General features: G+C 45.9%; 1 protein-coding gene across 3 annotated transcripts in view; it reads left to right on the top strand.

The window, feature by feature from the left end:
- CIB2 (calcium and integrin binding family member 2) overlaps positions 1 to 25700 on the top strand; it is a 116892-nt gene that overhangs the window by 7472 nt on the left and 83720 nt on the right. For all 3 annotated transcript variants that reach the window (XM_006027214.3, XM_025208410.1, XM_025208411.1), the window contains exon 2: positions 9445 to 9479. In XM_006027214.3, coding sequence (XP_006027276.1) covers positions 9445 to 9479 — 35 coding nt within the window. The remainder of the gene's footprint in view (positions 1 to 9444; positions 9480 to 25700) is intronic.

Raw genomic sequence — 25700 nt, 5'->3', positions numbered from 1 at the left:
AGAGTCAGAGCCTGGGGACCACGCACCGAGGCGTGCGGTCCCCTATATAACTTTTTCGGCCAATCAGGAAGCTCCCCTGATGGTACATTCTGGAACCCGTGGACATGCTGGCCAGCCAGCCATGCCCATTAGGTGGTCTTTAATTGGCTAGACCACAGGTGATCACGCCCTGATCACGCATTGCTTGCATGTTGGGTCAAATTGCTGATACACTCCGCCACCGCATCACTATTTACAATGGTTGCGTCACTTAACACTTTGATACAATAATTTGGCGGGGTCACTTTGCTTGTTGACAACTGCCTTCAGTGAAACTCTTTGTATGAGTAGGATGAGCAAGATTTATTTCTTTATTGTCTTAGTGTAGATGAAGGTGATAGAATTTGGGGCGCACAGCTATTTTGCCTCAGACTTTCCAGTTCTTTTTCCCCCTCTCTTGCAAGTCTGTCCTATTGTAAGCTTTTTGAGGTAGGGACTATAATTTACTTTCTATTTATTCATCATCTAGTACATCAGTTTTGTTTTCCAGGTTGGTTTCTAGTTATTTTTACAGTAAAAGTAGTAAAAAACAGCCGAACTATTGCTTTATGTCACCTGCTAGTGCGGGCTTTGTTATACAGCCAACATTTTCTCCTTTGTTAAAGCACAGGTCAATATAGAGATAAAAGATAAATTGAAGGTATCAGTTTAAAACCACCCTATAGCAAAGACCTGTTATGGCCTGCCAAGAAATGCCATCTATAAAATAAAGCCAGGTCAGGAAGTTACAGGAAGTGCAGTGTGAGGGGAAGGGGCAGGCAGATTTTTAAACAGAGAAAACCAGGATCCCTGCTGATCATTACTCTCCAACATAAATTAGAGTGTTGCAGTTCTGTCCCAGGGCCAGATGCTACAAATACTGACTTACTTGAGTAGTCTCACCGATTTCAATTCTACTTACTATAATACGGGTTTATGAGAGCTGACCTTAGTCTGATTCTTGTTTATCCACTCATCTTCCATTGACTATGCACCAAGCAAAATTAATTGTTCATCTGCTACCACTGAAAAGACCAGCTAAAATCCCAGCTGTTATCATTCTAAATACCAGTACAGAGGTCTTTGCTGCTGCTTTCTGATACTCTGACAACAGATTTTTGTAAATACATAAACCTTTGCTTTTTATTCATTAGTTTTTGACAGCTTTGTCTTTACTGCTGCAATGTGGGATACATATTTACATAGTCTGAATTTTTAAACCTGGTTTGCATATCTATAGCCTCCTGTTCTACCCTGTGTTTTTCTGAGAGGAATCAAACATCCATTTACCTTTGTCAGTGTAGATCTAACATTCTGACAAGCATTTTTAATCAAACATAAATCCTAAATTGCTAAGGTACATGAGCATGCACATAATTTTGATCTAACTGTAATCTTAAGAGAAATCCATCTGAAAACATGACTAAATTGACAGTGGGCAGAAGAGGGTTATTGCTGGAAGTGATATTGTTCAGTGTGGCAAAACACGCACTCAAGGTAGCAAAAACATCTATTCATCTGGACAGATTATTTGATTAATGTATAGTGTGATACATTGATGGCATCTTGGCAAAACCCTGTTTGTCTCATTATAGTAAAATATTGTCTTTTATATGCTGCAAGAATAATAAGAATTTCACAAAGTAAAATTTCAGAATAGATATTTTGAAATTTAAAAATAGACACAAGGCTTGATATAGTAAACACTTCTTATTTCTACTATTGGAATTTCAATCCAGTATCTTGCCCACATTGAAGTCACTGGCAATGTCCAGTTTCAATGGCTGTTAGATCAAATGCTTGGTATTTTTTGTCCCAGATTATCTCTCTATTGCAGTCATTTGATATGGATGTGTCCATATGATATCACTCTCAACTGTATTAAAGTGACACCTTTAGTTTTTCTAAGTGCTATACAAACCTACAAAGAGACAGATCTGAGAGACAACACACATACAGGCTGGGAGACCAAAGTCAGAGAGCAAATAGTGGGAGAGGCAAGACTAGAAGTCATGTGTCCTCCCTCAGTCTTGATTCCTGTCCAAGACATCACTCTGTCTCCTACTGCAGTAGAAGAAATCTGTTTTCCACAGGTTAGCTTTAAAATAGTAGCTAATTACTCAGAGACCCATGGCATGTGTGTAACTTTTTGGGTTGATTCAAGAGGAGCAGGAGTGTACCCAAAATGGGCACCTTCATTTGTGCCTCAGAGTGTGCAAACACATATGCCCAAACATAGTTCTACTTGCTACATTATTTCCTCATTCCTAATCCTCTGTTACAGCTGTTGCCAATTCTAAATACACCTGGCCTCAATAAAACGTGCAATAAAAAGAGTAGGATTATACACCTATGATATCTAAGAAGAAATAAACTGGAAATTGGTGTGTTAAATGTGATACTGCAATAACCTTCTAAACCTGATTGTTTTAATGTCAGCACATCACTGTTTGCTTATTCCAGGGTCTGTCTCCCTTGCTTTTCATTGACCCAAACTGCAGTTAGTGTCCCCAAGGATCCTATGAGGACATCGCATAGATCTGTTACTATTCTGCATTTTATACACAACAATATATGTCCTCTAGTGTTAATGGTAATTCACTCAATGGGCCCTATTCCTTCCATTCATAAGCTGCAGGCTACAGTGATGCCAGCAGATTCCACTGAATGAATTCTACCCTTAACTTACTCTGGCGCTATCTAATATAGTACACTCTGCATGTACACTTGACATTTCTTGAAAATTAAATATCAGCATCCCCAGTACAGTTATCTGTCTCCCTAATTGTTTAGTCACATTTCAACAGCTCTAAAGATCCAACAACTTTCAATGAGTAGTTTACAGAAGAGCTAATGGAACTGGCAGAGAAACTGTGATTATATCTGTGTGTCATCAGACTACAATACCTCTAAGGTCTATCATGGACATTCATCCATCAGTTGCAGCACATGTATGTGAGAAAGACAAAGTTCCTGGCCTTATTATAACAACACTTAAAATAGTCTCTTTCTGGAGCCGGGAAGAGATGGCTTAACCCCATTTTCAAGGCTCAGAGGCTTGCTCAAAGTTAGGCAAGCAGTCAATACCAGAGCCAGGCACAGGACCTAAGAATTTCAGTTCTTTACTCCTTTGTGCTATTGTTCTTTATAGTTGTGTGTAGACAAAATGAGGGGCATATGTGCATAACACTTTAAAGTGGGCTAAATGCTTTTGCACTGCTTTAATGGTGTCGGTATTTGCATGCATCAGCAGTGTATTATGTATTAATTACAGCCGTTGTAGCAAATTTGGCAGTGTAATGCACCTTAAATGACTTGGGGCACAGCAAACTAAAACTCCTCCAAGGAAGAGTTTTAGTTTGCTGCCCCTACAGCCACATAGTGAAGCACTGGGCTCCTTGCAGCTCAGGGGCTCTGCAGGAAGCCCTGCAGGCAGCCTGTCAGCAGCCCGGGAAGGTAGGCTCCATCCAAGAAAAGCAGTAAGCCTGATCACCCTGCCCCCCAGAGCCTGCTTTCCTGCCTGAGCTGCGTGGGGGCCCGGTGCTTCCCTCTACGGTGTCCCCCAGGACTGCCCGAGCTGGGTGCCTGCAGGTGGGTGCCACCTGGGGGAGGCTCCCACTGCCGCAGAAGAAAGCACCACTCCCGACCTCCATCCCCCTGCAGCCCAAGGGCCGCTCCACCCACCAGCCGCTTGCCCTCCCCCCCCGCCAAAGAGACAGGTAAGTGTGTGTGGGTGTGCACACAACATGGAGGTTTAAAAGGCCCTAAATTGAAGTGGTGTTTTTAAAAACCCACTGCTTCAATTTAGGGCCCCCATTTTGTCTACATTCACCCTAGATCACTGGGCCTTTATGAGCTTGAGTACTGTACCAGTTAAACCTCAGCATGCCTGCCTGGAGAATCAGGCCTTTTAAGCTTGTTTATAAGGTCATTACTGTTAGTGGTAAAACTCTCATTCCTGTTACTGGAAGTAAGATAAAATTCACCGACCCCTCTCCAAATTGTGTACCAGCCAGAGTTCTTGCTTAAAACTACTAACTCTCCTTATGCTGTACTACAGATCTATACTGTCTTTTTGTTTGTAATCTGCCAAAAGCTACAGGAGATGATTTTGTTCCAGTAGTTTCTAGACAGAAGTCTGCATGATTTTAAACTATTTTCAGTGTTAGGCCCAAGACTGTGGGACTAAGATTTTTGAACTCTCCAATTTTAAAGCTTGGGTATGACACAAAATTCTGTCTTGCTCTCACTGAAATGATTTGAACATTTATCTTTGACTTTAATGGGAATAGAAGCAGTTTGTGTCTTCAGTGCACTGTGGCTAGTTATTTATAATTTTCCTATGCAAAGCCCTACCATATTAGAATGGTCAATTTCCCCCTGCTTTGCCACTGGTAAATATATATTATACATATAAATCCATACAACAAATAAGGAAGCTAGAAAGGATTCGAAGGGTCCTCCTGTATCCAGTCCAATCCCCGTTATTGCAGGCATCACATCAAATTCGTTTCATAAATTAATCAAGCTCCATCTGAAAAGATAGATTTTTGCCCACTACTGTTACCAGAAGGCTGTTACAGAACCTCACTTTTATAATGGTTGGGAACCTTCTACGTTCCAAACTAAATTTATTCATGACCATTTTATACCTATTTGCCAGCAATGTCTCCTAGCATAAATAGCTCTATTACTTTCCCTGGTGTTTAGCTCCTTTATGTATACAGGCGACCCTTGCTATTCAGGGGGGATACATTCTCGTATCCCCTGCTAATGGCGAAATCCACGAATAAGGCACTGCGTTCATGAACGCAGTCTGCATTCATGAATGCAGTGCCGCTGGGGCAGGGGCACGGCTCCGATGGTGATGGCGGGAGTGTGGCAGCAGTGGTGGGAGCCCAGCGGCGGTGGTGGGAGTGTGGCAGCAGCAAGTGCGGAGCTCCCAAGGAGCTCCTGGAAGTATATAAAGTGTATTTAAAATGCGGATTTGGCATTCTTGAATATTTGAAACTGCGAATGCTGAACCCGCGTATAACGAGGGTTTCCTGTATATGAAGAGCACGTATCTCCTCTGAGCTTTCATTCTGCTAGGCTAAACTAGACAAGCTCTACTAGTCACCTCTTAGCTGATAGTCTCTCCATTCTCCTAACCTAGAAATCCTTCTCTGCATTTGCTCCAGTTTGAGTTCTTCTTTTAAAATAATATTTCCCCTTTCAGTACTACCTAATGTCTCCTCCCCTTTTAACTAGTTAGTTCACCTACCTCCTATTTCTTTTATTATTCCCCTTACATTTCATTTTTTCATCTCAACTAATAATTTCCCACATAGTGCTTTACTGAAGTCTAGATAGATGAGATGTACATCATTCTTTAGCCTAGAAAATCATTAGCATTATCAGATAAAGACATGCGGTTAGTTTGGCACGATCTACCTCTGATAAATCCCTTACATTTTATTCCATTTTAAGTCACCTTTATCTCCTTGACTATTCTTTCCTTTAAATTTGTTCTAAAGCCTTGAATACTATTGATGTTAGACTAAGAGGCATGTAACTGCTGAAGCTACTTCTTTCCTTTCTTAAATATAGGTATTGCATTTGCTGTTTTCCAGTCATATGTTACTATCCTCAACTTGATAGGTTTATTAAAAATATTTGCTACTGGGTCTGCAATTTCACGAACCAGATCTTTGAGAATTCTGGGATGGAGGTTATGTGGTCCTCTGAGACTGAGTACGCTTGTCTCTTTTGGAGTTGGAGTTATGCTTTTACCTTGCTTGTGGTAATTTCTGTTTCCATATCCTAATTGCTATTATTCATCTTGCCTTTGCTGCATTGTCCAACAACACCCTCTTTAAAGAAACTGAGATGAAACACTCATTTTGTAGAAATTAATTTAGTCAAAAAAAAATCTCTATCCCATCCTCATAGTAGCCCCATCCTTTTCTTCTCATATTCTCCTTTTATTTTACTGTAACTGAAGAGCCTCTTGCTGTTTGTTGCAAAATTTCTTGCAAAACATTTTGGGAATTTTCATTTTATCCTCTAGAATTCATGTTTTCTAAAACTCAGCTTTCTTTGCTGAGAGATCCTTTTTAAATTCCTTGTATGCGCTCATCTTTTTCCTAATATCCTTCTTGAAGCGGTTACTTATCCACTTAGGTCTGGAGCCTGTTCCTGTAAGTTTTTACTTTAGGATACAGGTTCTTGATAGTTTTAGAACTTTGAACTTAAAGAAAATCTATGTCTCTTCTGCATTCAAGTCCTTGAACTGCCCTGTCTAGTTGACTTCCCTAAATAATTCCCTTCATTTATAAAATTTCTCCCTTTTAAAAATAAAACGTGTCAGTACAGAGCTACTTTTGTTTATCCCTCTATTTAATTCAAACAGAATCAAATCATGATCTCTCAGTTCAAGATTATTTTCTATGATCATATTATTTATTAAAACCCCCAAAACAGATCTAAAATAGATTAATTCAGTGACTCTTTGGTGAAGAAACTTGTCAGCTGAGACATCCAGGAATATTTGGGCCCTACCATTTTAGTAGCATTTATTCTCCAGTCTACATCTTAACAGTAAAGTTTCCTGTAATGATACAATTCCCAGTAATATGTCTCTCACTTATGACTTCAGAGCAATCTCTATTGCTATTCAAAACCAATCCTGGGTATTTAGAACATGCCCCCAGCTCTTTTCTTTTGTGTTTTTTCTCCCTAGAAATGTTTAAGAAGTTATTCATATTTAGTTTCAGAACTGATTCCTTGCTCTGAAAGATCAGCAACTGCACTCTTGTTAATTAACAAAATGGATAATGTAAAAATGACTTACAGACACATCTGAATGGACCCCCAGTTTCTTGATAGTTAAACTGAATTTTCTATTTTATGGGACAGAAAGCTTGAAAAAGTTAATTGAACTTTATTTACAAAAGAATCTCCTCATATTCACTGCCACAGGCAGACATGCAGACAGAAAAAAAGAAATTAACCAGAGATGGTACACTAAGTAGATAAATGGTTAAATGACATCTAACCTCTAAAGACAGCAATGACCTTTCAACATTTCCTCAGTGACTAATCCATATGACAACTTATGCATTTCCTTCTTGGAAAGCAAGGTCTTGCCTCCAGGAACCTTCATACATACAGAGTCTGTAGATGGAGGGGCAATGGTAGGGGTTTTCAACCTTTTTTGGTCAGGGTACCCCTGGGGGCTGGTCAAGAAGTGAGAAGTCCCCCAGCGGCCGGTTGATGAGTGGGAGGGGGGAGGGGGTCCTCCACACAGTGGCAAAACCACAAGTGCCAGCAGCTTCTTCATGCCGCTGCTGCCACGTACCCCCTGGGGCCTTCCAAAGTACCCCCAGGGGTACGTGTACCCCCTGGTTGAAAACCCCATGTGTACTGCGTAGCAATGGGCATCATGGAGGAAGGGAATATTTTGACTGACATTACTGAGATTGAGTCCAGGAGGTAAATTCACTGGGGCACATCCCCCCTCATTAATTTAGGTTACTCCCATAGAGGGAACTGCCTTGTGCTGTTACGGCAGGTGTCGGGTGAGCTTTAAACTTCAAGCACAGTAGATGGGTGTGAGGTTTTTAAATTCTTAGCAGAATAAGCCATAGTCAGGAATGTGCATGGTAGGAAATGTGCCTGTCTCCCTTTGAGGGAGAGCAAGTATCAGTAGTGTTAAACATAGACAGTATACCCTGCTTTCTCAAGCCCTTTCCACCCTCCTCTCTGAAAAAGAGAATATATGTCAATCTACTACTTGTTCTTTTGTTGGTTATTTTTGTATGAATGAAATCTCCAGATGAAAATCAGATGATTCAGCTCTGCATCTCTCCTGGGCAAAAGTCTTTAATTAAATTGGAATTAAATTGCCACAGATCCAGTCACTACAAAATTCAATAAAATTACTTAGCATTTGCCAGGGAAGAACAGCCAATCTTCTCAAAGGCAAAACACTTCCTAGAGACTGTGTGCAGTCATCTGAACATCTAATCTTGAAACAAGTTTATAGGTACTGTCTTAGCTAAAGTGCCTATAAAGCAGAGGGTGTATTTGTTACCAGAAAGAGGTCTGAACCAGAATCCAGAGGTTTATTTCGGGAGTTTAGAGGGACTTGAGTAATTCTTTGAGGATAATATCTGTTTTCCATCTTTGCATCCATTTGGACATGAATTTCCTTCTCAATTCTCTAGTGAAGTAACAGTCTTGCTTTCACAAGTCTGCATAATTACAGGAAGATTGGTACTGATAACATCATATTTGTTTATCCAACTGTACCAGCCTTTTGCTAGTAAATGAATTGTCTTCAAGTGGTACCTTGACTGTAGGTGTTACATGTGCTAGAATTAGTGAGCACCTACCCAGCTGGCTCAGATTTCATTTTGTGCAGTTCCAGACAATGTGACATCACTGTCAGCAACTCACAAGGCGTCCTCCCATTGTGCCCCTGTAACAGTATTCTGCCATACAATATGCTGAAGGAGGAACTGCCTCTCCTACCACTTCATATGGAGAGGGTCAAGAGAACTTAATTATTGATGCCAAACAGGCGTGATAGCCTACCTGGAAACCTGAGACAACTTAGGGGATACAACTACAACCAGCTATGCTAGTTCTCTTTCCCCTTCCTGGAAGGAGCAGCCAGTGGGCCAGAAGGATTCTCAGTACAGCAATGAAATGCTTTTCCTTTAAGTGAGTGAAACGTAGGAATTAAATCACATTTCCTTCTCCCATGTGCTCTGTTTAGGACATTTATAGGTCAGAAATTATTACCTTGTCACTGAGTGGCCTAAGTATAAAATTTATAAACAACTCTGTCAGTTTGTAAGCCCTTTGGACCAGGGACTGTATTTCTTTATACTGTATTTGTACAGCACTTAGCATAACACATTCATGACTAGAGTGCCTGTGTACTGCTACAGTACAAATAATTGTTATCAATACTACTACTTTAATTAGATCATTTTAGAACTATTTTACTGCAAAGTGTTGATAGTTGAAGAACAGTTCCCTGAAGCATATATACTGGGTATTTTCATCATAGAGCTCCTTTCTATAGCTACCCCTTCTAGTCTGGTCATTTTACTGTGCAGTGACTGTTCTGAGCAAAGCCACCGATGGCACATACAAAAGACACGACAGGATTTTTTGATGTTTCAGCCTATGAATACACAGAGCCTATCTGACAGTCCTGACCTCCTTAGATTTAAGAGAATTCAGATTCCAGTTACTTTACAGCACCATGTCCACAACTCCCTGTTATGAGCCACAGTTAAATTGAGCTTAGCACAGCAACTTGAAACTGTTTACACCCAGCCTGAATTTAACTTGTATTTTCAGGAAGCAAGAAACAGTTTTCTTGAAGGTGGTATCTCTCTCTCTTGTAAATTAATGCATTTTCTTTTTTTACAGGATTGTACCTTTTTCACTCGGAAAGAAATCCTTCGGTAAGCAGATCATATTCAATTCTCACATCATAGGTTGTATAGAAAGGGCCAAATCCTTCTCTTCTGACTCATGGGGAAAACCAAGTAAAGACAATTGGACTACTCATGTGAGTAAATGAGCACAGGATTTGGCCCTGTAATTTACCTGTAATATACAAATGCATGCTCTCATCGCTGCTTTGTTTCATGTTGTTTTAGCAAAATCATCTTTTCCAATACCATAGTAGGGAGAGTCAGGGAAACTATGCATTTCTTGAGTGCCTGGAGAAAAGTACTCTGTGTTTACAGTGGTTTTGTGTTTGGTACCTACCTGCTCAGTAACAGGCTCCATCCTGAATCTATCAGGTTTATGCTAAAGACTTTATTGTGAGCAGAACTACTGGGGTCTAAACTACAGTAGTATCGAGATGCATTAACTTACAGATATCTAAATATGCATGAAATTATGAAGCCCTGATCTGATTGATCCTATGAAGTAGGCATCTGTCACATTGACTGCACTGGGGAATTTTGTTTACATCAGTAGCGCAATACACAGCTCTCCTGAGGTTGCCTCTGAGAAATCACAGATTTAGGAGATTTTGTCTTTTCAAGTGTTCAGCTATGTCTGTTGGTGAAAAATGTAATAGCATGTTATAAGTGCACAGTTATGGGAAAAGTGAAGGCAAATTTTGACCAACATCTTGAATAGTTTCACTGCATATTAGTCATTGAGAGTTCCATAATTCATAGTTGCATAGTTGGTAGGGTCAGAAAGGACCTGAGCAGATCATCAAGTCCGACCCCCTACCATGGCAGGAAAGAATTCTGGGGTCAAACGACCTGGCAAGATGTTCATCCAGCCTCCTCTTAAAGACCCCCGGGGTAGAAGTGAGCACCACTTCTCTTGGAAGTTGGTTCCAGATCCTAGCCACCCTGACTGTGAAGTAGTGCCTCCTGATGTCCAGCCTGAATCTACCCTCCGCCAGCTTGTGACTGTTATTTCTAGTCACTCCTGGTAGTGCTTGGGGGAACCGGGACTCCCCCAATGCCTGCTGAAGTGTGGGATGCAGTACCCCAACTGTGGCCTGACCAGTGTTACATAGAGGGGGAGGATCACCTCCTTGGACCTGCTTGAGATGTATCTGTGGATGCATGACAAGGTGTGGTTGGCCTTCCTGACCGCATCCCCACACTGTCGGCCCATGTTCGTTTTGGCATCAGTAACGACTCCAAGATCCTTTTCTGCCTCTGCACTGACGAGAAGGAGTTCCCCAGCCTGTAGGTATGCTGCTGGTTCTTCCTCCCCAGGTGCAGTACCCTGCAATTGTTAGTGTTGAAACCCATCCTGTTCTCCTCCACCCACCCCTGTAACCTGTCTAGGTCCAATTGCAGCCTATTCCTTCCTTCTAGCGTGCCCACTTCTCCCCACATCTTGGTGTCATCTGCAAATTTGAACAGGGTGCTTTTTACCCCCTTGTCCAAGTTGCTGATGAAGATGTTGAACAGCGTGGGTCCAAGGACCGAGCCCTGGGGAACCCCATTGCCTACATCCCTCCAGGTCGAATAAGACCCATCCACCACCACTCTCTGGGTGTGGCCCTCCAGCCAGTTAGTGACCCATCTGACTGTGTAGGTGTCGACGCCACAGTCTCCTAGTTTTTTAATGAGAATGGGGTGAGACACAATGTTGAAGGCCTTCCTAAAGTCCAGAAAGACTATGTCCACCGCAACACCTGCGTCCAAAGATTTTTGTGACCTGGTCATAGAAGGCCACTGGGTTGGTCTGACAGGACCTGCCTCTTATGAACCCATGTTGGCTGCCCCTAAACATAATCTCCCCTGCTGGCCCCTTGCAGACATGTGCCAGGATAATTCTCTCAAAAAGCTTACCCAGGACCAAGGTAAGACTAACAGGCCTATAGTTTCTTGGGTCCTCCTTCCTCCCTTTTTTGAAAATGGAAACCACATATGCCAGAATGAATTTGGCCTGGGTTTCTTATCTTTCTATTTTATCATCTAATCCAGGGGTTTTCAACCTTTTTTAACAAGTGTACCCCTTCTGTCTCAAAGTTTTAGCTCATGTACGTTTTATATATTTTTCTTGTTTTTAAGGGTGTGGGGGGGCAGATCGAGGTCCCCACAGTGAGGGGGGGAGTGGGGCTGGGGCAGGGGGAGGTGCTGCATTCCCAGGGTAGAGCGTGGGATGGAGCTGTGAGTGGCTTGTCTGGGGGGGCACAGGGAGAGGGGGGCGGCAGCTCCTGCCACTATGCACACCCCAGGAGGGCATGGTATGGTGTGTGCCCCGGATCTGCACGTGGGGCAAGAGTGGGCTGCCACTGCGGGCTGGGACAGGGCTGGGCTCTTCCTGGTGGGGGGCTGGGCCAGAGCTGCACTCAGCTCGGTGACGGCAGCGCTGGGAGGGGGGCTACAGGAGAGACTGCAGCCACTCCAAAATTCACCATAGTCCCCTCAACTTCCCCTCCCAGTGCTGCTGCCATGTGCCCCAAGCACAGCATAGCCCAACCCCCACACCAGGAAGAGCCTGGCGCAGCCCTGGCCCCAGCCCACATTGCAGATCTGGGGTCATGCGCCACCCATGCCCTCCCAAGGGTGCATGAAGTGGCGGGAGCCACCCCCCACCCTGTGTGCAGCTCAGTCCCGTGCCCTGCCCAGGCTGGGCAGCCCCTGCCTCTGTCCCAGCCTCGCTCCCTCCCCCACCACTAGGGCCTCAGTCTGCCCCCCCGCCACCTACCTCCCTTCCCTCAACAGACTTACCAGCTCTCCACGCACATAGCATTTATTGGCCACATCATTTCTGCATACCTCCTATGACCTTTTTAATTACCCCTAGGGGTGTGCGTACCCCCAGCTGACAACCACTGGTCTAATGTTGTGCGGCTGTTGGAAAGTGTACCGGGGGCCTTCCCAGGGCCGGTTAGAAGTTGACCTGCCCACCTGTTTCTGAGCTAACTACCTGCATCTCTTGCCCACCACACCTTGATAGAAAATGATTAAGATATTAGCCAGGCAGGAGGCTTCCCATTTTTTGCCCCAATGCCAGGGGGCGTTATCTGCAGCTCCAAGCCTTCCCTGCACTGCAGCCTATGCCTTGCAGATGGTATCTCAGTTCTTAACATTTCCAGCCTCACACTGTGCCCCATAACATTCTAGTCTGGACCCCAACTAGATCCCTTCCCATCAGGCAGCCTACTCCACCCTCATTTTGGGCTGCCAAGCTCCTTGCACTCCAGCCCCTCTCATGTGTGGCCCCCCAGGACCTTTCACCACACAAGCCCTAGCCTCACCTCCAAGGTCACTTGGAACCCCAGGCCGTCAGCTCTGGGTATCCCTCACAGTGGGCCCCTGGCCCTTTTGACCCTTCTGATCCTGGCCCCAGCATTGACCAGTTGAGGGTGCCTCAAATCAGGCTTCTGAGCATCTAGCCCATACTCTCTTACATGGGTCTACTTTCTCAGGCCCTACTATGGGCTTACCCACGTGGTTGTGGGGGCTGAGGCTATTAAGGCACCCTGACCCACCTTTCACTGGGGTGGTAACTGGCTTGGCATTTCCTGGGGGCTCCCACACCACTAGGAGCCCCACCAGGCCACCCGTCCCCAGCAGGGTGCAGTTTTAGGTCATGCGCAGTACCAGGAGCCTCCTCCATACCCATAGCCCCAGCCCATAAACCTCCAAGCTGTTCCTGAGCCCCAATTTCGCCAGCTGATGCTGACAGCTGCCAGCAGCAAACTGCTGCTTCACCCTATATATACCCTGAGTCTCAAAATGGCTGCTGTACACAAGCACCTGGCTGTTGCCTGCTGCCGCCCTTAAAGTGGCAGGCCCTGCCACATTCCTGTATTATGAATTGGTGAGACTGTTAGCTCAGTGGAAATGGCCCACTAGCCTCCTCAAAGGGAGTTTGATCTTATAGGGAATGAATGGGAATAGGGTCCAGCCAGTAGTCATCCTCCTGCTGTATTCGGCCTTGGTGAGGCCACAGCTGGAGTCCTGCATCCAGTTCTGGGCTCTGCACTTTAGGAAGGATGTGGAGAAGCTTGAGCGAGTCCAGAGGAGAGCCACGCATATGATCAGAGGACAAGAGAACAAGTCTTATGAGGAAACGCTGAGAGGCATGGGACTCTTCAGCCTGGAAAAGTAAAAGCTCAGGGGGGACTTGGTGGCGATCTATAAGTATATTAGGGGTGTGCACCTGGAACTGGCAGAACGTCTGTTCACCAGGGTACCCCAAGGGAAGACAAGGTCTAACGGTCATAAACTCCAAGAAGACCATTTTAGGCTGGATATTAAAAAAAAACTTCTTTACCATCTGAGTCCCCAGAGTCTGAAATAGACTGCCCCCAGAAGTGGTGCAAGCACCTACTCTGGACACCTTTAAAACACACTTGGATGCTTATCTTGCTGGGATGATCTGACTCCAGCTGACTCCCTGCCCCTTGGGCAGGGGGCTGGACCCGATGATCTCATGAGGTCCCTTCCAGCCCTAATGTCTATGAAATCTATGAAGTAGAGCTGGTCATATGTGGATGTGGTCCTATCAATAGTAAGTCTACACTTGAAAGGAAGATGGTGCCTACCTGTGCTGTAATCCTAACTTTAATACAGTGAGCATGGGTAACAACAATAATGAACATGTGGCTGTATGGCAGGGGTGTCAAATAGAGCCTGTGGAGCCTCATTGTCCGGCCCCCTTCCGTGCCTTTGAATCTGATCAGATCCACACAGGGCATGGTGCAGGGCTGATCCACAGGGCAGACCAGGTCCACAGACAGCATCTCCCTTTCCCCTCCCCTGGCATATGGGATCTGGTGGCCACTCCAGCCAGTCTGGGACCTACCCTGTTTGCAGTGTGGAACCTGGAGCAACTGGAACAGGCACCATGTGTGGTACAGTCCAGCCAGGGGCATGTAGCATGGCTCCCAGACCAGCCAGAGCAGGTGCCATCCTACACACAATGCCTACCCCAGCTGGACTGCACCACATGCAGCACTCACCCCAGCAGCTCTGTGACTGCACAGAATGTGGCACCTGCTTCCACCAGTCAGGAATCCCCACTGCATGTAAGCATCACAAGCAGTGCAGGTCCTGGAATGACTGGAGTGGGTGCCACATGCAGCATTGCTCCCAGAACAGGCTCCATGTGTGGGGCAGTTTGGCTAGAATACCTTCCCTGGCTGTTCTGGGATCTATGTTACATACTTCTGGCTGGATTGTGCCTCATATGGTGCCCATTCTAGCCACTCCAGGATCTGTGCCACTCTCAGTATGGGTCTCAGTCCTGCTAGAGCAGCCAGCAGATTCCATATGCTGAGGGATAAGGAAAGGAAAGGGGTCTGTGGGCCTGATCTGGCCTGTGGACTGGCTCCATGTCACTCATCTGACCCATGGGACTGAATGAGTTTGACATCCCTACTGTACGGTCTTCATTGCAGGCAGCACAAGTTGGCCAGGCACTCTGGGTATGTATTCAGATTAGCCTCACAAAATTCTATATCACTGCATTTTTACTGCTGTTGTTTGTAAACTGGCTAGATGAGATGAATGATTCTACCATCATTTGTGATGCAAGCACATCATAGGCATAGTAACTGCTGTACTTTCATTGTGACCCTAGGGATATAGTCCTGTTTTATACACAGTGGGTGCGTCTACTCATGCTATTAATTCAAAGCAATAAACTCTGGAGCAGTTTGAGCCAGAGTAAACTACTGCTGGTGCAGTGTCTACATATGCACCCAGGATAGCAGCAATTTGAGCCAAGGCAGAGCAGTTTACGCCAGGGCTAGGGGCTCTGGGTGGCAGTGTCAGACAGCAGAAGGCCTGGCTGGGGCATAAGGGTGCTGAAAGTGCAGAGCTGTGTGGCTAGGCAGAAGGCAAGTGTCTGTCCCCCTGCTGGTTGAGCTGACTGGATACAATTTACACCCATGTCAGCATCTACATATGTTTTTAATCACAGTTCATTACTCTGCCATAACATAGTAGTGTCCCCAGCAGTACCACCTTATGGAGGAGTAAATTAGTTTACTGTGGCCTAATAGTACATCATTGCATGTGTAGACGATGTTGCTTTATTCTGCAACCAATTAGTCTACTCTGCAGTTCAATGTATGTGTAGATTCAGCTAGTATTCCTAATCTGTGGGATTAGGCACCTACCAATGTTGCCTACTATCACCTGTGGATCAGCACCACACATTATCACAATGGCAGTGAATTGCTGTCATCTTGGATGTAGCTTCTAAAATTAAATGTTTTCCCCAACTGTGCACCTCCAGGAACAGCCTATTATCTTTGTAGCTGGAAAGAGGTGTAATTTCTGTGGTCATTGTACCCTACAGAAAGCCATGCAGATAAAATAAAAATGAATGATAATTATATGTCCAGTCAATGCTGCAGGACTCTCAGTTCTGCAGAAGAACATTGACTTTGACAGTAACAGAATTTGTCACAGCTGGTATAGAAGGGCAGAAGAGGGCCCCGAACTAGTGGATACACTGGAACTGTTAACTGTTAGAAGTAGCGCATTACTTACAGTTGTGTGTTCACTAGTGTAAACAGTTCAATATTGGGTGAAAGCATGCAACTGCCTTATGATAATTTAGCTTTTATGCTGGTATGGTAGTAGAGTGTTGACCTGGACATCAGATTCACAAATTATACTGCCAGAAGGGACTCTTGTGGTCATTTAGCCTGAGTTTGGGATAACAGGCTATAGGGCTTCCCTGAATTAATTCTTGCAAAAGTCAAAACATTTTGCACTCCTCCCAAAGCTCTAACTTGATTCTCCCACACTCGCACCAATACTGAGTAGGATTTAGTTGTATAATTGGCTTGCTTTGTATTTTTAAGTCCTTTTGCATTTGAGGAACTCAAAGCATTGTTTAATTATGTGTAGCTAGACTACAAATTTATGAGGAAAGACATTATGTGTGCCCCCATTTTACACAGGGGGAATGTGAGGCCCAGAGGATGGGTGTCTTGCCTAGGGTCATGCAGAAAATCTAGAGCAGAGTAAGGACTCTTGCAGATCTCTCAATTTCCATTTCTGTGCTTTAATCCCAAATCCATTCCTTTAGTAGCAGAAGGTTGGAGAATGGTTTGTGTAACCACCTCCACTCTAGTAGGTGCTCCCGTGCCACCCTCGCCTGGTCCCTAGATTTTATGGACTCCAGGCTTACAGGTGGGCCCCGAAGGTTACCTCTGCTGAAATCAGGAAGGCCCCTGAACTCGCCTGCCATGACTTTGAATGTAACTTCAGTGGGGGGTCCTCCTTTGGGTTAGCCACTAGAGTAGGCGCGATTCCCAGCGGGCTGTCTTGGGGCTCCGTCCTCCCCTACACCCCAGCCACTCGCCACCTGTGGTTCTGTCTTGTTTTGGCTCCACTGCTGCCCTCTGACCGCCGCTGCCTCACCTCCGACCTGCCAGCCGTCCACCCAGGTCTCCAGCTCACTATGGCATCTGCCGGGGTCACCGGCCCCAGCCTGCTCCCTCGGCTCCTCCCTGAATCTGGCCTGGCCCCCCTCCCCGGCCCCGGCCCTACTACTTTCGAAGAGGCCGGCTACTTCACCGGCCTTCTCGCCTGCAGCGTAGCTGGTTCCTCCACCGGCCCTGCCGCTTAGGCTGCCGGTGGTCCTTTCCCTGGCTCTGCTGCTCTGAGCGCAGCCAGTTCCCTCACTGGCGCTGCTACTTGCGGCGCAGCCAGTTACTTCACTGACTCCACCATTCCAGCTGCCGCCGGCACCTTCACCGGCTCTGCGGCGTTCCCTGCTGTCAATTCCCTCTGAGGCTTCGGTGCCCCAGACGCCGCCGGCTCCTTCCCCGGCTCTACGGCATGTACCGTCGTCAGTTTCACTTTCGGCGTTGTAGCCGGCTCCGCAATCAAACCTGCGGCCAGGCGCGTGTAACCTGCGGCCAGCTGTGTTGCCAGCTTCCTCGGAGCCTGCCCTGGCTCCGCCCCTCGCTCTCGGCCGCACCGAGAGCGGCGGTTGCTCTCCTCCACGCTGGGGTTCCCCCTCGTGGTCCCTCCTCATCAACCACCCCGCTGCCCCGGCAGGGCTGTTTTTATTCCCTCAGGGAGGTGTCCTCCGCCCCCACTGCTCAGCCGCAGCCGGATAAAGGCCCGGCTGATTCCCCGTTCCGGCGTCTTCGGCGTGCACGGTTCCCCTGGCTCTTCCGGCCCTGCGGAAGGTAAGTAGGCCTCCTTGCTGCCCCGGGGTTCCTCTGGCGTCCCAGCTCCCCTGGGACAGTTTGATTATCCCTGTGTTAACGAAGGAGCATATTGATTTGCTCTGGAGAATCAGGGGCTAGTAACTCTGGCTTTACTTTTTCAGAGAAGCCAAGAAATACCAATATAGGAAACTTAAACATTTTTCAATAAGCTATCATCTTGGACATAAGGACTGCCATGGAAAGCATCCTGCTATGAACATTAAGGAAAAATGAAGTCTTATATTCACATTTTTGATTGATCATCACTTCTGATTTTATAGGAATAATTTGACCAAAAGTCCAAGCATTTGGACCTTTTTTTAGGTGGGATGATTTGTCAAACTTGATTCAGTGTCATCTTTTTTCTCAGGAGTCACTTTTCTCTCCTCCACTAGCTACTTTTTGAGGGGAATGCTAGAATCAATAGCCTGAAAGAATCATTGACTTTGCAGGCAGAATTTCTGCTTTATACCCTATGAAGGACATGCAATTCAGGGAGAAAATACACAGACAAATGAAGAATCTGGAATCTGTGTTGTAGAGGCCCAACTAAATGATTCTGTACCAGTAATCAATAATGTGTGGTGATTGCCATAATATGTGGCCAGAATTTAATATAAAGACAAGCTGAGATGGGATAAAAAGTGCAGAATACTAGGAAATAGGTTGTTACCGTGTTGGTCTAAGGACACAGGCCAGGGGTGGGCAATTATTTTGGGCAGAGGGCCACTTACTGAGTTTCGGCAAGCCATCGAGGGCCGCATGACAGGCAGCCCAGGGCAGATTAATATTAATTTTCTAAATTTTTTTAGGGGCCCTGCAGGCTGGATAGAATGGCCTGGCAGGCCACATCCAGCCCCCGGCCCCCATTTTGCCCACCCCTGATATAGGCAGACAAGGTTCTTTGGGTAAATATAATATCTTTTATTAGACCAACTCAAATAACTGGAAAAATTCTTCTTTGCAAACTTTTGGGAATAAATACCCTTCATCAGGCTGAGTAAGCATCTGCAGTTGGTGTGTGCTCTTCCTGGATGGAATGAATAGTAAAGAAGCCAGAGGCTGGGGTGCATGCAAGAAAGACAGTCAGTGAAGAGGTAAATTGAGGAGTCAGTGGGAGAGAGACAGGCTGGGGGGAAATTAACGTAGCTGGTAAATAGTGGAGAGGTACCTGGGGAGTCAGATGTCAGGCAGGTTATAATGTGTCATAAATCGAATGTCTATATTTAGTCCACGATTTTTTTGTATCAAGGAGGTTGATGAAGTGAAGTTCATAGGCCCGTCTATGAAAGGTGTTTTGTAAATTCACTTTGAGGATTAGAACTGAGAGATTGGAGAGAGAGAGTAGTTTTCTTGTGAGACTGCTAGGGGAAGCATATGAAGGTTATTTGACCACTTGTGACACAGCGCTGTTTCTAGCTGCATTTTTTTTTTGTAGGCCGGTGAGTGGTCACCTGTCAAGTCTTGCTGTATTTTCCTCCCCTGGGGGATCAGCTTTCCCTCCTTTACTTGCCTGTCACGACTTGATGTTACTGGGTTCTAACAAAAGAGGGAGGCTGACCCAAAGGTTCCCAGAAAGGCTCTAGGCTCACCACCTGTAAGATAATGAGCTGTTGCCTTAAGGGCAAAATGCACTCTTCTACCTGCCTTTGACGTGCCCCATGCCTCGCAGATGTTTTTATAATTTTCTCTTTACGTTGGGGTCTCAGCCACTGTAGGCTTACCCCTTCTCTCTCTAGCTAGGCCTGTCAGTCAAAACCCATTAAGCAGGGCTTGACTCCGAGGCTCTATTTCTCTAACCCGCTCGGGCTCATGACCCTCCGTTTCATACTCTCCACGACACCAGGCCTACTGGCCCTTCTACACTGCACCCTGTGGTGCCAGGCTGTTGGGGCCTCAACCCCATCTGGCTTTGCCCCTCTTTCTGTAGTTAGGGCCGCTTGCCTAAGTCCACCCGCTAGGATCTGGCTTCAAGGCTCCTATCTTCCCTTCAAGTGACTCTGGGTTTGTGGCCCTAGTGCTGCACCTCTAATGCAGCAGGATTTCTTGAACCGTCTATCGTGGTGCTCCTCGGTGCTAATGAGGTCTCCTCCTCCCCTACAGCCTCAGCCACAAAACACCGGCCTTAACATTAAACGTAAACCATAGGCTTCTATGGCCATATAACAAAGATTAAAATAGATTCATAGATGTTAGGGTCGGAAGGGACCTCAATAGATCATCGAGTCCGACCCCCTGCATAGGCAGGAAAGAGGGCTGGGTTTAGATGACCCCAGCTAGATGCCTATCCAACCTCCTCTTGAAGACCCCCAGGGTAGGAGAGAGCACCACCTCCCTTAGGAGAGCAAACGCCTGCTTACATGTGATTGTGCTTCTGTCTCACACTGTGGCATATTCTTCCCAAGGAGGCTGCCACAGCTGCTCTATAGTCATCAGGAGTCTCCCTCTCTGCTGCCCCCATGGCCTTCTATGCTTGAGGTTTATATGATTCTGGCCTTTCCCTTCCTGTCACCTGACCAGCTGGCAGGGCTCGATCCTTAACCCCTGCTCGACTGGACGGCTGCGCCCAGAAGGTTCTGGATTTAAAGGGGCCGCTCTGCTTCCTGGTAACAGGACTATGGTTCCCTGTTACACCACTTAAATATGGATTTTGCATATACAAATAACTGGATATATACCAAATTTCTCAGGCCCATTCAGTACTAGATTTTCAGAGGTATGGGGCTGAGTCTGATTTGAAAATTTTTCCCTTTCATTTTGCCTGCTTTTTTCTGATGGCGCATTTTTGCTGTCTCTTTTGTATGTACAGTGATACCTGATTGACTAAAAAATGCAGCAAAGTACTATCAGATCAGGTCAGGCATCTTCTGATGACAAAGAGCAGCAAATTTCCCAAATATGAGTGAAAAATCCTCAGGAAATTACACTTATAGAAATTTATAATACTCTATATGTGTCAGAAAAGAATCACTGGAGCAGTCCATGTAACAAGTTTTACATTTATGTGCAAGGAACAATTAACGTTACAGGCTTCTTGTATAACAAAGTATTATACGTGTCATGGCGCGGGTCTCCAGGGATGGCCATGATGCCCCTGGCAGCTCTGACTGTGCAAACTCTGCCCCAAGGGTGCCGTCTTATCTTTCCTGCCATGTCTTTGTTGGAAAAATAACTCAGGAGGCTGCCCACGGGCCTTCGCTTAGTCCCAGTCTGCTGAACTTTACTCAAGCTCGTGGAAGAATATGCCAGGCTGTGTGATCTGTGGACCCTTTGCCAGGCCTCTCTTTAATACGGTGCTGCACAGGGCACCTCAGGCCCTATGGGCTCTTCAGTACAGTGCTGTACAAGGCACCTCAAGCCTTATGGGCCAGTTGTGTGGCTCCAGCCTTCCCTCTACCACACCCTACGCCTCACAGGGGTAACATTGTTGATATGTTCTCTGCTGGGGCCTTGGCCTACTTGGCCTCTGCCCCTTTGATATAGGTAGGCCTTCTAGCCTAGACCCACTGTGTCAGGCCTGGCTTTGAAGCACTAGCCCACATTCTCCTATTACTGGGCCCTTGGCCCTTGCCTACTGCACCCCTCTGGCCCCTGTCACTGCGCCCCTCTGGCACTGGGGCACTACACAGTATTGTGCCCCAATGAGGCTCCTCCTCCCCCATTAGCCTTATCCCGGTCCATCGGATCAAACCATAACAGAAACCTAAGCCCCTAGGCTATAACATAATACTAACAATAAAGGCAGCACTCAGCGCCTTTAAAAAAAGCACACTCCCCCACTTGGGATATCATACCCCTTATCCCAGGGTACCTTAGAAGCTCCTAAAGTCTTACTGCATCTGGAGACAGCCAAGCAGGCAGCCAGATGCATTGGGCAGCTCTCTGGTACAAGAGCTCTTTTTCCTTGCAGTGGCCAGACAGTAAGAGCCCAGCCAGCCCCCGCCCTGGGATTATGTGCTTCCTGGGTTCTGACTCCTTCCAGTCAGCTGACCACCTGCAGGTGCCAGCTAATTACCTTGTTAGCCTGTTGCTCAGGCAACCTGCAGCTGTGGAGCTCTGACTAGCCTGCCAGGCTCCTTTGCTAGGCTGTTTCTGCCCTTAAAGGCGCAGGCATACTTTAGTGCTCTGTGACAATATGGTCTCTCAGAAGTGCTAGATCTGTCATCTATGATGCGATTTAATTAGTCCAAAACAAAAAGTTTAGGGATGGGACAGTTTGTTCTACTTAATCTGTAATGCTTTTTCTACTGTGCTCCAATAGTCATAAATGTTACTAGACACTCAGCCCTGTTATATGCTTCACCACTGAACAATTTACTGTAGTCGTGCGCACTTTGGGCAAGAATCTTAGTTGTGCCAAGTTTGGATTTGGTGCAGACTGAGGGAAAAAGTAGCTATAAACCAATTATGTATTTCCCTAATCCTAGGCCAATTTAATTTCAATTGGCCTCTAGTTAAATATAGACTGTGCTGTGGACCAGGGGTGTACAACCCTGGCCTGTGCGGCAGATCCAGGCCCCAGCACCATGTAACAGACATGTTGTGTTGTCATTTTCTAGGACTGGGAGGCTTTTCTGCTGAAGGCTCAGAACTAATAGATTTCTGCAGTCTGGGTTTCATCATTCTGATTTTTTAAGGCAGCTGTTTATTGATTTTTTTTTTTTTTTTTTTTTGTAAACATGCTTTGTTTTTAGTCTTCCAAGTTGGAGGATATTGATTTACATGTTCTGGTCTTTCTGAGCTGTCTGACAGAATGTGAAATCCAAAGAGTGTTTGTAGAAAGTGAAAAATGTATCTGCCTACTGTAGTTCTTTTTGTCTCTGAAATATTTTTTATAGATACGGAGATGTTTCACTGGACAGCTAGAGATGGAACAAAGCCAAAAAATGCTAAACAACATTGCTTTGTTGAAGCAAAACTTTTGTTTGGACATTTTCCTTCATGCATTTTCATGTAATTCAGTGCCTGATTTTTTTTTGAATGGTGATAGATTGACTGTTCTGGTGGTTGCCCACAATCAGGTATCAGTAGTATGCAGACACTAGCAGAGCAAACTTCCCTGTGGTGTCCTGCCAGTGTGCCTGATCCCAACATGCCCCAATTCAGGCACTACGCCCATTCAGTTATTAGCTTCTGCTGGAATGGACTCTGACAGTGCTTTGTGATCTGGACTCCATCCACCAAGACAGAGAACTGGACTGAGACCAGCAACTTATTTCACATAAACCTTTTAGAAGTGGTACTGCTTATTCTTCACTACTGATATGGGTAAGATATTAATGGGTGACCAAAAGGAAATAGATACTCTGTCCCATTACCATTCCTCTTGAGCCATCCATTTACTCCGTATATTTCTTTAGCTCAGGTCAGCATATGCTGTAGTAGTTAGTTTTTTTTATATCTTTTTCCTTATTTATATGAGCATGTACAGTTACATTTTTGTATGTGAAATCTGAAAATGGTCAAATGCTTGGGGAATGTCTTCATTGCAAGCGCCCCATTTCCCTCCCCTGTATTCGTAATTTGGGAAGCTAACCAGAATTTGTTAAGAAAAAGTATTATTAGTTTTAACTTAAGGTTAATAACCTGAGGCCAGTTCCAGTTCATCTATAGGCTTTAACTGAAGCTGTCTAATTAAACTAAAACTAGAGATGTTTTACTTGACAATTATTTTTCTATGACTTTGCTCAGTTAATGTAACTAATCTGAGTTAAGAAAACACTTTTTATTTGCAATGTGAAAAGATACTACATTTAGACCTGCATTTTAACAGACCCATTCATTTTAAAATCTTCCATTTCTAGATGTCCAGTTTGAGACATTCTCCATTTTCTCTTTGAAAGAGCTGGGGCCCACAACTTCATTGAAAATCAGTGTGAGCTCCAGGGTCTGGGCAGTTCTGAAACTCACACCCAAGATGTCACAAATAGAGTTTTTCTCCGTTTTCTTTCTTCACCTCCGTTTTCTTGTGCAGGGACCGGGACTTCCCTGCTGTGATAGAAGCCGGACGCGAGGGGATTGCCTTCAGACCTCAGGTTGGGGAGGACCGGGTTAGAGAGCTTCTGGAGGGGCTGGACGCGTTCAAGTCAGCGGGTCCGGATGCTCTCCACCCCAGGGTGCTGAGGGAGCTAGCTGGGGTTATTGCAGGGCCCCTGGCACGGCTCTACGAGTGATCGTGGTGCTTGGGCCAGGTGCCAGATGATTGGAAGGTAGCTAATGTGGTCCCCATCTTCAAGAAAGGGAAAAGGGAGGACCCGGGCAACTATAGGCCCGTCAGTCTTACCTCAATCCTGGGGAAACTCTTTGAGAAGATCATCAAGGAGCACATTTGTGATGGGCCGGCATCAGAAATGATGCTCAGGGGCAATCAGCATGGATTTATTAGGGGGAGATCATGTCAGACCAACCTGATTGCCTTTTATGATCAGGTCACAAAGGCCATGGACGCAGGTGTCGCGGTGGATGTAGTCTTTCTGGACTTCAGCAAGGCCTTTGACACCGTCTCTCACCCCATCCTAATTAATAAACTAGGCGACTGTGGCATAGATGCCTACACAGTCAGATGGATTGCAGATTGGCTGAAGGGTCGTACTCAGAGGGTGGTGGTGGATGGATCATACTCGACTTGGGGGGAGGTGGGTAGTGGAGTCCCCCAGGGCTCGGTCCTGGGGCCTGCGCTGTTCAATTTCTTCATCAGCGATCTTGATGTTGGGGTGGAAAGCAACCTGTTTAAATTCGCTGATGACACCAAAATTTGGGGGGAGGTGAGCACGCTAGCAGGGAGAGAGAGATTGCAGAAGGATCTGGATAGGTTACAGGGGTGGGCAAACAGGAACAGGATGTGTTTCAATACGGACAGGTGCAGGGTGCTGCACTTGGGTAGTAGGAACCAGCAGCACACTTATACGATGGGGAGCTCCCTACTTGAGAGCACGGAGGCGGAAAGGGATCTTGGTGTCATTATTGACTCCAAGATGAACATGGGCCGACAATGCGAGGTCATGGTTGGCAGGGCTAACCGGACCTTGTCGTGCATCCACAGGTGCATCTCGAGTAGAGCCAGGGAGGTGATCCTCCCCCTCTATGCGACGCTGGTCAGGCCGCAGCTGGAGTATTGTGTCCAGTTCTGTGCGCCCCATTTCAGGAGGGATGTGGACAACATGGAGAGGGTCCAGAGGAGGGCCACCCGCATGATCCGGGGACAACAGGGCAGACCCTACAGTGAGAGACTGCGGGACCTGAACCTATTCAGCCTCCACAAGAGAAGGCTGAGGGGGGGACCTGGTGACCGTCTATAAACTCACTAGGGGGAACCAGAAGGGTTTGGGGGAGACGCTGTTTCCCCTAGCCCCCGCTGGCATAACAAGGAGTAATGGGCACAAGTTGATGGAGAGGAGGTACAGATTGGACATCCGAAAAAACTACTTCACAGTTAGGGCGGCTAGGAGCTGGAACCAACTTCCAAGGGAGGTGGTGCTGGCCCCTACCCTGGGGATCTTTAAGAAGAGGCTGGATACTTACCTGGCTGGACTCATTTGAGTCCCGTTTTTGTTTTTAGGGTGTTTTTTTTTGGGGTTGTTCTCCCGCCCTGGCGGGGGGTCGGGCTAGAAGATCTATTAGGTCCCTTCTGACCCTGTAACTATGAAACTATGAGTGCTCCAAACAATGATCTCAAAATTAGTGCCAATTTGGAAAACTTAGGCCATTGCCTTCTGTCAGATAGAAGCTAAAGGATGTCTTGGATGTCCTAAATTATTTAGCCACTAATGAGCATAATTTCACTCCTTTTTAACATTTCTCTGAATCCAAGTTTATATGTGGTTGTCTATTTTCTATTCAATAATGTCTCCATGTTAGTTTAATTACGTAGGACAGTTGAATTACATTGTTATGGGAGTTTAGGTTGTAGCTGTGTTGGTCTAAGGATATAGGCAGACAAGGTTCCTTGGGTGAATTTGATATCTTTTATTAGACCAACCCAAATGGTTGGAGAATAGTTATTAAGCAAGCT

The sequence above is a fragment of the Alligator sinensis genome, unplaced genomic scaffold (assembly GCF_000455745.1).
Source record: "Alligator sinensis unplaced genomic scaffold, ASM45574v1 scaffold954_1, whole genome shotgun sequence".
Classification (NCBI taxonomy): domain Eukaryota; kingdom Metazoa; phylum Chordata; order Crocodylia; family Alligatoridae; genus Alligator; species Alligator sinensis.
This window is presented reverse-complemented; position numbering and strand designations above follow the sequence as displayed.